Genomic DNA, 12898 nt, shown 5'->3' on the forward strand with positions numbered 1-12898 from the left:
GAAAAATGATCTTATCTTAATTGAATTTCAAAACTTTGCTTCCTCTACTGCTGGCTCATTTTGAAACTTGCCTTCATACTATTCCCTTGTACTGGAATAGCATCTTGTGGCCTGCTCACCTTAGTATATCCTTTTATAAGGCATTCTCATTGGTGAGTTCCTCCTGGAGCTTCCATTTTGTGGAGTAACCCAGACCGGTCTTCCCTCCTTCCTCTACTGGCCTTGTCACAGGACTTCAAAACTATTCACCCGATTCCCATATACCCTCCAACACTCCACCCCCATCTGCCCCATTGGATTCTTTATGTTGTTTTTGCGTGTTAGAATGTAAAGTCTTTAAATTCTGGAGACTATGTTTGTGTTTGATTAGCCAAGTATCTAGCACCATAGTAAGCTCAAATGCTGGTTTCCTTTCTCCATGTCTACACTAGAGATATTTTTTGTTGAATTTCTGGTTACCACCCTTAATTCACCTAATGAAAGACCTTTTTTTCCTTTTGTCCTCTCTTGTCCCCCACCTTTCCCAGGGTTTTTTCTTTTTTTCTTTTTTTTTAATTATTAAATTTATTTATTTAACTTTTAACATTCATTTTCACAAAATTTTGGGTTACAAATTTTCTCCCCTTTTATCCCCTCCCCCCCCAAACACCAAGCATTCTAATTGCCCCTATGACCAATCTGCTCTCTCTTCTATCATCCCTCTCTGCCCTTGTCTCCATCTTCTCTTTTGTCCTGTAGGGGCAGATAGCTTTCTATACCCCTTTACCTGTTTTTCTTATTTCCTAGTGGCAAGAACATTACTCGACAGTTGATCCTAACACTTTGAGTTCCAACTTCTCTTCCTCCCTCCCTCCCCACCCCTTCCCTTTGGAAGGCAAGCAATTCAATATAGGCCATATCTGTGTAGTTTTGCAAATGACTTCCATAATAGTTGTGTTGTATAGGACTAACTATATTTCCCTCCATCCTATCCTGTCCCCCATTACTTCTATTCTCTTTTGATCCTATCCCTCCCCATGAGTGTCGACCTCGAATTGCACTCTCCTCCTCATGCCCTCCCTTCTATCATCCCCCCCACCCTGCTTGTCCCCTTATCCCCCACTTTCCTGTATTGTGAGATAGGTTTTCCTACCAAAATGAGTGTGCACTTTATTCTTTTCTTTAGTGGAATGTGATGAGAGTAGACTTCATGTTTTTCTCTCACCTCCCCTCTTTATCCCTCCACTAATGAGTCTTTTGATTGCCTCTTTTATGAGAGATAATTTGCCCCATTCAATTTCTCCCTTTCTCTTCCCAATATATTTCTCTCTCACTGCTTGATTTCATTTTGTTTTAAAGATATGATCCCATCCTATTCAATTCACTCTGTGCACTCTGTCTCTATGTATGTGAGCGTGTGTGCATGTGTAATCCCACCCAGTACCCAGATACTGAAATGTTTCAAGAGTTACAAATATTGTCTTTCCATGTAGGAATGTAAACAGTTCAGCTTTAGTAAGTCCCTTATGACTTCACTTTGCTGTTCACCTTTTCATGGTTCTCTTCATTCTTGTGTTTGAAAGTCAAATTTTCTTTTCAGCTCTGGTCTTTTCATCAAGAATACTTGAAAATCCTCTATTTCATTGAAAGACCAATTTTTCCCCTGAAGTATTATAGTCAGTTTTGCTGGGTAGGTGATTCTTGGTTTTAGTCCTAGTTCCTTTGACTTCTGGAATATACTGTTCCATGCCCTTCGATCCCTTAATGTAGAGGCTGCTAGATCTTGTGTTATCCTGATTGTATTTCCACAATACTTGAATTGTTTCTTTCTAGCTGCCTGCAGTATTTTCTCCTTGACCTGGGAACTCTGGAATTTGGCCACAATGTTCCTAGGAGTTTCTCTTTTTGGATCTCTTTCAGGCGGTGTTCTGTGGATTCCTTGAATATTTATTTTGCCCTCTGGTTCTAGAATCTCAGGGCAGTTTTCCTTGATAATTTCATGAAAGATGATGTCTAGGCTCTTCTTTTGATCATGGCTTTCAGGTAGTCCCATAATTTTTAAATTGTCTCTCCTGGATCTATTTTCCAGGTCTGTTGTTTTTCCAATGAGATATTTCACATTATCTTCCATTTTTCCATTCTTCTCTCTTTGTTCTGTGATTTCTTGGTTTTGCATAAAGTCATTAGCCTCCATTTGTGCCATTCTAATTTTGAAAGAACTATTTTCTTCAGTGAGCTTTTGAATCTCCTTTTCCATTTGGCTAATTCTGCTTTTGAAAGCATTCTTCTCCTCATTGGCTTTTTGAACCTCTTTTGCCAATTGAGTTAGGCTAGTTTTCCAAGGTGTTAATTTCTTCAACATTTTTTTGGGTCTCCCTTAGCAGGGAGCTGATCTGCTGTTCATGCTTTGACTTCATGTCTCTCATTTCTCTTCCCAGCTTTTCCTCCACCTCTCTAACTTGATTTTCAAAATTCTTTTTGAGCTCTTCCATGGCCTGAGCCCATTGGGTGGGCTGGGACACAGAAGCCTTGATTTCTGTGTCTTTGCCTGATGGTAAGCATTGTTCTTCCTCATCAGAAAGGAAGGGAGGAAATGCCTGTTCGCCAAGAAAGTAACCTTCTATAGTCTTATTTCTTTTCCCTTTTCTGGGCATTTTCCCAGCCAGTGACTTGACCTCTGAATATTTTCCTCACACCCACCTCACCTGATCTTCCCAGCCCGTGTTTGTGGTCTGAGATTCAAATGCTGCTTCCAGCCTCAGGGCTTTTGGCGGGGGCAGGGCTGCTATTCAGTATGAGATTATGTTCTGGTGCTGAGGTCGGGGCAGGGCCACCTCTCAGGCTCAGTTCCCTCAGGGGGTTTATGCACAGACCTTCCGCAATGGATTCAGGCTCCCGCCCGCTTGGGGAGCCCCTGTCTGCAGCCGCCTCTCAGCTTCTACCTCCGGGGGGGGGGGGCCTGAATTATGGGGGCACCCCACTCCCCTCTCGACCTGCCAAAGAGACTCTCTCACCCACCCCTGTCACCTGTGGGTGGAGGGACTTGTGCGGCCGCTGGAGATCCCGTCCCTGAAGCCTGCTCGGATCTGTTTCTCTCGGTGCCACAGCCGTGGCCGCAGCAGGTCTGGGCTGGGCTTTGTGTCTGCAGTGCGAAGGACCTTTTGCGAGAGGTTTGCAGATCCCTCTGTGGGTGGAGGGACCCGCGTGGCCCCTGGAGATCCTGTCTGTGAAGCCTGCTCGGATCTTTTCCTCTCGGTGCCGCGGCCGCGGCAGGGCTGCACTCAGCTCCCAGTCCCGGCGCCCAGTCCGCAGCGCGAAGGACCCCCCCGCGAGAGGTTTGCAGGTCTCTCTGGAACAGAAATCTCCCTCGCTCCAATGTTCCGTGGCCTCTGGGTGCGGAATTCGCCGTGAGTTACTTCCCTGTAGCCATTCTATGGGTTGTGGGTTCAGAGCTATGTGTATGTGCGTCTTTCTACTCCGCCATCTTGGCTCCGCCCCCCTCCCAGGGTTTTTTCCAAGAATTTTTTCTTATTTCTATTTCTTATTTTTCTATTTCTTAATATTTTCAGTTTTACCAAAGAGGTTTTAAACATTCCTTCACACCCAGCAAGTTGGTAAAGATAACCAAAAGATGGAGCTAGTGCTGGAGGAGCTATAGGAAGTGTGCTAATTAATATACTGCTGGTGGAGCTATAAATTTGTCCAACAGATCTGGAAAGCATTTTGGAATTTCCATCCCCCCCCCCCAAAAGTGACTAAAATGTCAATAACCTTGACTCATAGATCTTTCTGCTTAGCATGAACTGAAAGGGAGTTAAAGACAGAAAGATTGTCAGTAGACCAGGATATTCATAGCATTTGACATTGATGATTGGGGGAATGTATATGCCCATCAATTAGATAATGGCTAAACAAGGAGTAGAACACAGCTGTAACACTGATGGACTTTAAGAAATGATGAATATGAAGAAGTCAGAAAAAACATGGGAAGTCTTATGAATTGATGAAGAGTGATGTGAGCAAAAATACATACATATGCATATATACATATACACATATACACAATTTATAACAATGTAAATGGAGAAAACAGTTGACAAAATATACCTTTCTTCATTGTAGAGATTGGGGACTATGGATACAGAATATTCCATATTCCCTCAGACGTAGTTGTATGTGTGGGTTTTGCTGATCTGCTTTTCCTCCATGTTTTTCAGTCTTTGTTATATGAGAGAACCTGCAGAGAGATAATTTTGAAAATGCAGGTGACATAGCAACAAGAAGCAAAACACATTTTAAAAAGTGGCATGGTATTGAAGTTATCCTTTCATGTCTGCATATCCTCCTTTAAAAAAAGATTTTGATATCTTTTGATGTCTGTTTCCCAATTTATTCCTCTTAGAGGGTCAACCCTTCTAACAAAGAACAAAATAGGCCAAAAAAAAAAAAAAGAAAAGGCCGGTAAACAAACAAACAAACCCCATCAATTCAGCAAAACTCACTAACACAGTAACCAAATCTAACATTATATGTGGTCTTTTACATCCATAGACACTCCAAGGATGGAAGGAGGTACATTTTCATATCTCTCCTTTGGGGTTAAACTTGATAATAATTTTATAGCCTTTAGTTTTATTTGTTTTGTTTTTTCTATTTAGATTTGTTTTGTTGTTATTATTGTTTCCTTGTTCCACTTATTTTACTTTGTATCAGTTTGTGTATTTCTCATGCTCTGTATTTTTCATTCTCCATTACATTCACAGACCAGTTTGTTTAGTCATTTCCCAGTCAATCAGCATCTATTTTCTTTCCACTTCTTTGCGTCTTCAACTAGTACTGCTATTTTGGTTTATACAGGACTTTTTAATCACTGACCTCCAGGATTTACCTTCTTAAAGGTGGGATTTTGGGGTCAAAGGGTATCAGAGTTTAGTTAATTTCTCAGCATAATTTCAAATTGCTTTCCAAAATGGTTGGCTTAATTTACTGCTTCACCAACAGTTTATTAGTAGTGTGCCTGATTTTTCCCACAACCCCTCCAACATGCACTATTTCTGTCTTTTATCATTTTTTTTTCCAGTTAGCTTAGGGTATGAGGTGAAACTTAGAGCTGCCTTAGCTTATATTTCTCTTACTAGTGATCTGGAGTAGTCATTCATATAGTTGTTAATAGTTTACAATTCTTTTGAGAACTGTTTGTTCCTATCCTTTGTCCACTTATCTTTTGGGGAATGATGTTTGGACTTCTTTGAACTGCTGTCATATATATTTGTGTTCATTCCCTATGTCTTGCGTATCAAATCTTTGTCAGAGAATTTACTGTTGTTTTAAATAACAGCTTGCATAATAATGCTTTTATATACATTATTTTATTGCATCTTTATGATGGCTCTGTGATACAGGTGGTATGTGTATTATTATTATTCCCATTTTACAGTTAAAGAAGTTGACACTCAGAGAGCTTAGGACTTAAACTTAGATCTTCCAGGTTTAATATCTTTTCTCTTTACTGTGCTGCCTCTCAAAGGAGAACTGGTTTTCTGTGCTAAATGTGAGGCAGCTGTCCAAATTTGATTTGGCACTGGAAGTTCATATTTCATTGTGCTCTCTCCAGCTTGACTTACCAGCTAAAAGTACCCCAATTGTTAATATATCAGTTCATTGTTAGTATAAGAAGAAAATAGTATAAGGAAATATGAGTATTTCCTTTTATTCTCTTACAAAAAAGAATTAATTGAATATATTCTAATAGATGTACCTAGTACCTTAATGCCATAGAATATTTTTAACATCTTTTCAGTCTTTTCAAAACTAGACCTTGCTCAAACTCTAGGCTCATTGTCACAGAATATTTAAGTATCTTTTAAAAACCACAGCACACTATGTGAGTGTGAACTATCCTTTTTATTCTGGACAATTCCTTTCGTCTTCTTACCCTTCTTCCAGTACTACCACCATGAGTCTAAATTGTACTATAAGCGTAAATTTTAGAGTCTGGTCAAGAATGTATCCAATTGTATGTCAGTTCATGGCTTTTATTATAGTTTCCTGAGAGGATGCCTTTTAGGACTGTAATGGACTGAACATGATTTTAGGCTTGTTGTATGGTGAGCCCAGATTTACTGATCTTGGTTATTAAATCTAGTCTGCCATGTGGGCCTATCTCAGATCAGAACTGAATTGATATGGGCTAAAACAGAAAGCTTTTATCCCTCAAGGGTTACTGACTTATGGGGGGATAAAAGCAGACCTACATATAGATAAAAAAGAAACTGAATTTAGTGGATTTTTTTTTCAGACACAAACTTGAGTCAACTTATTTTAAAGTATGAACAGGGAGTATTGAGAAGAGAAATAATAAGGGAATGGGGGGGAAAGCCTCTGAGAAGGAAGAGGGGGAAAAAAAGATTTTTTTTAAAAGAGGGAAATTTTTTTCTTAACTACATAAGCTCATTTTTCTGACAAATCTGACTGTTTCTTTTCCTAAACCTTATTACCATAGACCCTTGCCTTTCCAAGACAACCCTGGTCTCTTCTTTGGTACCAACATCTGTTGCTCTTCCTCCCTAAGTTCAACTTCGTTTCCCACAACTAAATAGTATGTAACTTATAGATAATGGCCCATCACCAAAGCCAGGATCTAAAATATGACATTTGACTGTGTCTTAGGTTTGTGTGTAGATTATTCTGAATCGTGTCATACGTTGGTACGTAGATAGATACCTTCACGTGTATAGAACATATACGTTTATGCATGTTTCGTACTCATTTATGTAACAGGATCTAAACATGTGGAACTCAGTAACCCAAAAGGTTGTACAGCAAAAAACACCAAACAGCTTTAAGAATAGTTGAGTTAAATTTGTAGATAACAGTCACAGTGTCATTATAGGGAAAGTCAAAATGTTTAGGGCTTTGAAGACAGAGTCATTGAGAGCTCCTGTCAGACTCTTTCCTAGGTGCTCATTTCTTCTCCAAGTCATGGACTTCCAGGCTATATAATAAAGGAAGTTGTAAAGAGGGGAAGCTTTTTGCTGAACTTCTCTTGGGGCCACAGTTTTAACCCTGTTTATTGCCAGAAACAAAATGAGATAAATGGGCCACTTTCCCAATTTGGTATGGAATTTTAAGAAATACTTTTTTTATTTAGTCTAAGTTTGTTAAAATATCTTGATATTGTGGCTCAGTAATTCCTAGAAGTGTATTCATTTTTAATCCTTCAATTCTGGAAGTTTAATTTTGAAAGACAGAGAACTTGAAATGCTTTAGGATCACTTTACAGAGAAGACAACCATAATTGTACCAGTAGAGAGTTGCCCCAGCTTATTTGTGCTAGCATGCTGGTGAGTATATATTTGTGTTGAGTAGTTATACTACAAAAGTTAAAGAATTAATTTGTAAAAGTGTGTTGGGGATAAAGCAGGGTATATGTAATAAGTTGGTTTTTTTTTAAGGCAAATCATTTCAGAGATAGTCAAAAAAAGCTTTGCAGTTTCTCCATGAGTAGCTTTTTAAAAAGAGAAGTTTGGAATCAGTAAGGCTTAAAAAGTTACATTTTGAGAGGAAATTATAAAATTAACGATCTGAGAAACATTTCTTCTTGATCTTTTTGGAGCTCCTTTAAAACATTTGATTTCATAACATTATATTTTTGAAGGTGATAGAGTGAATAGAGAGCTGGACTTGGAGTCAGGAAGATTTGTTCTTCCTGAGTTCAAATGTGGCTTCAGACACTTACTAGCTGTGTGACCCTGGGCAAGTCACTTAATCATGTTTGCCTCAGTTTCCTCATCTGTAAGATGAACTGGAGAAGGAAATGGCAGACATTCCAGTGTCTTTGCCAAGAATGGGATCACAAAGTGCTGGACATTACTGAAACAGCTGAACAATAACAACAGTTATTTTTGAAGATCGTATTTCTTTCCATTTTCTGAAATTGGGGGTTAAGGGGAATCCTCAGGATCATATTGGTTGTAATTAAATTTTAAGTATAGTTTTCATTTATTAAGGATTTATAAATAATAAATTCTACCATGATTTGCAACATCCTTATTTTACTGAAATGTTTAATTTGTGGCCTGATAAACATTCTTTCACTTTGAAACATGTGTGACTGGGTTCTGAATTAAGTTCTTTGACAGAGGAAATGCTTGATATAAATAAACATGATATAAACACCCAAAAATCTTTTTCTAAAAATTGTCTGTTTTGTAAGTTATTATACAATGTAGAGATGTGGTTCATTAAACAGAGTATTAAGCAGAGTATAACTGCGGATTTCAGTTCTCCACCCATTAGACAACATGTGCCTCCTTTATATGCTGCAAATTATTTTATGTGGATAGGAAATTTTTTCCCCCATATGTTCTGTCAAGATCATTGTGAATGTTGTATGTGGAAATAGTGTGTGATGATCAAACATGACGTATTCAATATATTTTTTTCCTTGAAAAAATGATTGACTATAATTCCTATAGATCATAAGTTATAGTGTTTGGATAGTAAACTGTAGTTTTGGTGTAATAATACCTTATTTTTCTAGAAGAGGGCCAAGAATCAAGAAAGAAAAGGAAAAAGAAACCTCCACCTCCAAAGATTTAGCAAAAAAGAAAAAACCCAGATCTTATAAAATTCGTATACTTCTAATTCCTAGATTATGTGTTCAAAACCTTTTCATCCTTACTTTGCACATAGCTACAGTGGTCTTAGTTATTTTATTTCTGTACCCATATCAGATTTTTAAAAAAGCAGTTCAAAAAGTTAAGGGATTACAAAAGGCTGACCTAATGTTGAAGAAGATAAACACTTTAAAACAGGTATGACATCTCCCAAAGCACAGCGTTCTGGGGTCTTTTAGTATAAAGGTAAACAGTTCCATGTATATCCATAGGCTCTGAGAGCATCACTGTGTATTTTATTGTAATACAGTGTAATGATTGATAAAATCATGGTAAGCTCAATGTACTCTGAGAAGTCAGGAAAGTATTTTATCTGTTTTTAAAAAGTATTTTCTATTCTAAATTGATAAAAATAAAACCTTCATCTCTCTAGGATACTTTCTTCCCCAAGAGTTCAGAAAGAAAATCAAAGTTTTATTTTCCTTATAATAAAACATTCATACTTTTAATTCCTTCTTAAATTAATTTTTGTTAACCAACATTTATTTTCCAGGTTGCTGTGGTTAAAATGAAGAACACTGAACGCATTTATGCAATGAAGATTCTAAATAAGTGGGAAATGCTGAAAAGAGCAGAAGTAAGAATTACATGTCCAACAGAAAGTATTTTAAATGTAGCATTAGAGAATATCTAAGTGAAGCGTTTTGCGATTTAACCACACATGTTGCCTTTTGATTCTTTCAGGAAAAGAGGAACTCTGCCCTTTTGGGAATCTTTCATTCTCAGCTTTATAGTGTATTCAATCTGACTTAAATTTTACTTTGAATTATATTGGCCATATTTGAGATTACTGTAAAGACAAGTTAAAATTTCATGGAGGCTTCATATTTTTGTTACATTTCTAGTTCATAAGCAAAATGAATTAATTAACATGGAAGCCAGGACTTGAATTTGAAAGCTGCATACATGAGGAAAATTTTCTTTTTTCCTCTGTGTATTGCAACATCATTATTTTGCAGTTGGATTTATATCATATCAATCCTAGAGTCAATTTTGAAGGAAATAATTCAAATTCTAAATAAAACTACATAGGAAGCCTCACTACTGCTCAGCAAACCCTTTTGTTTGTGTTGTGCTTATTCCATACCATACTTCTCACAGGGTCTGAGCTAAGCCTTTTCCACATTCCTCCATTCTGCCCGTGCTTCCTCAGTACTCAGAAGGTCTCTTGCCCCCTCCCATGCCTAAAAGAGAGCTCAGTATCATTTTCCTGGCATAGCTTCAACCTAAACATGGGTCGGACTTCATCTCAATTGTCTTCCTCTCCACAACTGTTACTATTCCTGATTTATTGATTCCTTTTAATCGAAGTACTGTTCACCCATCTCTACTGTTTCAACCTGGTTATCTTGAAGTCTGTGGTTTCAAGGTTCAGGGCACATTTTCCAAGAAGCCTTCTCTGACCCCTGCACCTTAAAAATGGTTTCTTTTTCCTCAGATATCTCAGTTCTTTGTACTTACCTTATCCTCCATTCTGCTATAGTTATGTACATCCTTCTCCCCCCATTAGATTATAATGAGAGTAATACATATTTATAGATGGAGACTTTAAGATTTTGAAGGCGTTTTCCCTACCACAACTGCTGGAATAAGTAGTACAGGTATAACCCCCATTTTACAAACGACTCAGTGAGGTAAAATGTTAGAACTAGAATTTGAATCCTGATCTTTCCTCTCTTCAAGACCAGCATTCTTTCTATTATACTCTGTTCTTTCTTGAAAGTAGCATCTGTATCAAATCCAACTTTGTATCCTTAGCGCTTTGCATGTGGTAGATCTCTAATAAATTCCAGTTGTGATGACATCTTGTCTTTCCCTTACTTTCCACTAGAATGCTTGCTATTCCTTGAACATGATGTACCTACCATCCCCTGGCTTTTTTCCTCTGGACCTTCTGAGCCTCATGCCTGGAATTCTCTGTCCCTCCAACTGTCCCTCTTAAGTTCTCTTACTTGCTTCAAAATTCATATCATATTTCACCTTGAGAAGAAAACCTTTCCTGGGCTCCCCAGTAGCTAGTGCCTTGCTCTTGAAATTACTTCTTCAGCACCTCCAGTTAATGAAGACCCAGGAAAGAAAGGTTGTTTTTTTGTTTGTTTGTTTGTTTGTTTTTTACTAAAGTCCTTGGCATTGTCAGATGGTTCAAAATCAGAAACATACAGTTTTGTGAATAGAAGTGGCCTAAAAATAAATGCATTGCTCTCTGCTTTTGTCCCTGTACCCTATGGACCAGGGGATCTTGCCATATGATTTGCAACTGAAACTTAAATGTATTTAAAATTTTAAATTATTTAAATGTCTTTCACTGTTTGATTTCAAACTCCTTGAGAGCAGAGATTGCCTTATTTTTCCTTTTGTTTCCCCAGTGTTTTGCACATAGTGAAGGCTTAATAAATGCCTTATTGGTTTATTTTCTTGGTTGCTTTGAAGATTAGTAATAATTTTTTTTGAGAATTTTTTTTCATGCCTCTAGAATGAGTCTCTCAACACTCTCAATTGTCTGTGCTTTGTCTAGTCTTATTTTTTCACGTTATTGTTTCTTGTAGTGTAATTTTTACCTTCTTTATACAGATACTTGTGATAGTAATATTAGAGTGTAAATGTGGTAACTACTTTTCTTTGATGGCAAGAAGTATTTTTAAAAATGTTTATTGATCTTTTCCATCTTTCATCTGTTCGTTATTCTCTCAGTTTTATCCTTAAATAAATAATAATCCTTAAATAAATAATCCTTCAGATTACTTTGTTTAGGTTGGCCTCTTGTCAAATTTTCTTTAAATTGGTTTATCCCTTTGCTATTTTCCTTCTCCATAAACTTTTACAAATAAGTTTATATTCTGAATTGCTATTGCCCTTGGCTATCTTGTATCTCTGTTTGACAAATACATTGTGTTTGCTGACTAGGGCAGTTTTTAGGTTCTTTTGGCTTCCTTATTGTGGTAGTTGTTTTTCATGGCTTAAATTTCTATGCAAAATTATTAATAGTTGTCAATATCCTTTCCTTCATCACATTCCCAATTTTCTGCATCAGTAACTTGCTAAAGGTATGGCAGCTAAAGTTTCTCTTTTTCTTAGATAGCACTAGTTTTTTAATGTCTCACTGTTTACTCAAAGCTCACTAAAATCCCCCAATTTTTTTCACATGGACTGTAGTCTGGCCATACCTTCCACATCTTATACTTGTGAAATGGAGTAAAAACTTGTGTAGAACTTTTTATTTTGTACCATTAAATTTTATCTTAACTATATTTTTCCCATTGTCTAGCCTATGAAATTTATCATTTTCACTCTGTATTCTAGTATGTAAGCTTTTCTTCTCAGCTCCACGTCATCCAGACTTTGACAAGCCTGTGATTTGCATAATTTCTGAAGTGATCAGATAACTGATCCCAAAGAATTGTTATCATTGACATTGAAGACAGACAGGAAGTTTATGGTAGTCAGGGAGAAAAAGAAATGAAAGGTTTCTTCAAGAGATCTCAAACCTATGACTGAAAGAATGATGGTGTTTGAGAAATCAAGATGAGGCTTATGAATGACATTTGAAAAAAAATCACATAATATAACATCGTACATAAAAGAGCTCTTGATCTTATCTCTCAAAACTTGTTTTTTGAATGGTTTTATTGCATTTAAGATAGACTGCATCCTAATAGAAATATAGGCTGGTTTTTTTTTTTTTTTAGACTCCATGTCAACTCAGTTTTCTTTCCCTTATTTGCAGACTGCCTGTTTTAGAGAAGAGAGAGATGTATTGGTGAATGGTGATTGTCAGTGGATCACAACGTTACATTATGCCTTTCAAGATGAAAACTACCTGGTAAGTTTGGAAAACCAATAAATAGCTTTAGATAGTATTTCTTTTAGTTTTCTTGACTCCTTTCTATAACTACTAAGAAAATAATCTAGCTTTAATGAGGTAATTGGGAGACAGTGTAAACGTAAACATCACAAAGTATGATTGCATTATTTTAATTTACCAAGATGACAGTATTTTATTATCTTGGAATTTCCAGGAATTTTATTTAACTGTATTTAGACATTACGTATTGACTTCAGGACAGCTAGGTTGCATAGTGGATAGAGCACTGGCTTGGAATCACCAAGACTCATTTTCATGAGTTCAAATCCTGCCTTAGATGCTTACTAGTTGTATGACCTTGGGCGAGTCACTTCTCCCTGTTTGCCTCACGTCCTCATTTGTGAAATGAGCTGGAGAAGAAAATGACGGTCTCGAAGAG

General features: G+C 37.1%; 1 protein-coding gene across 1 annotated transcript in view; it reads left to right on the forward strand.

Moving 5' to 3' along the window:
- The window catches only part of CDC42BPB (CDC42 binding protein kinase beta), a 154806-nt gene that overhangs the window by 44075 nt on the left and 97833 nt on the right, over nt 1–12898 (forward strand). Inside the window, exons 3-4 of the mRNA XM_072630158.1 lie at nt 9151–9234; nt 12382–12477. Coding sequence (XP_072486259.1) covers nt 9151–9234; nt 12382–12477 — 180 coding nt within the window. The remainder of the gene's footprint in view (nt 1–9150; nt 9235–12381; nt 12478–12898) is intronic.

This window comes from Notamacropus eugenii, chromosome 1, assembly GCF_028372415.1.
Source record: "Notamacropus eugenii isolate mMacEug1 chromosome 1, mMacEug1.pri_v2, whole genome shotgun sequence".
Lineage (NCBI taxonomy): Eukaryota > Metazoa > Chordata > Mammalia > Diprotodontia > Macropodidae > Notamacropus > Notamacropus eugenii.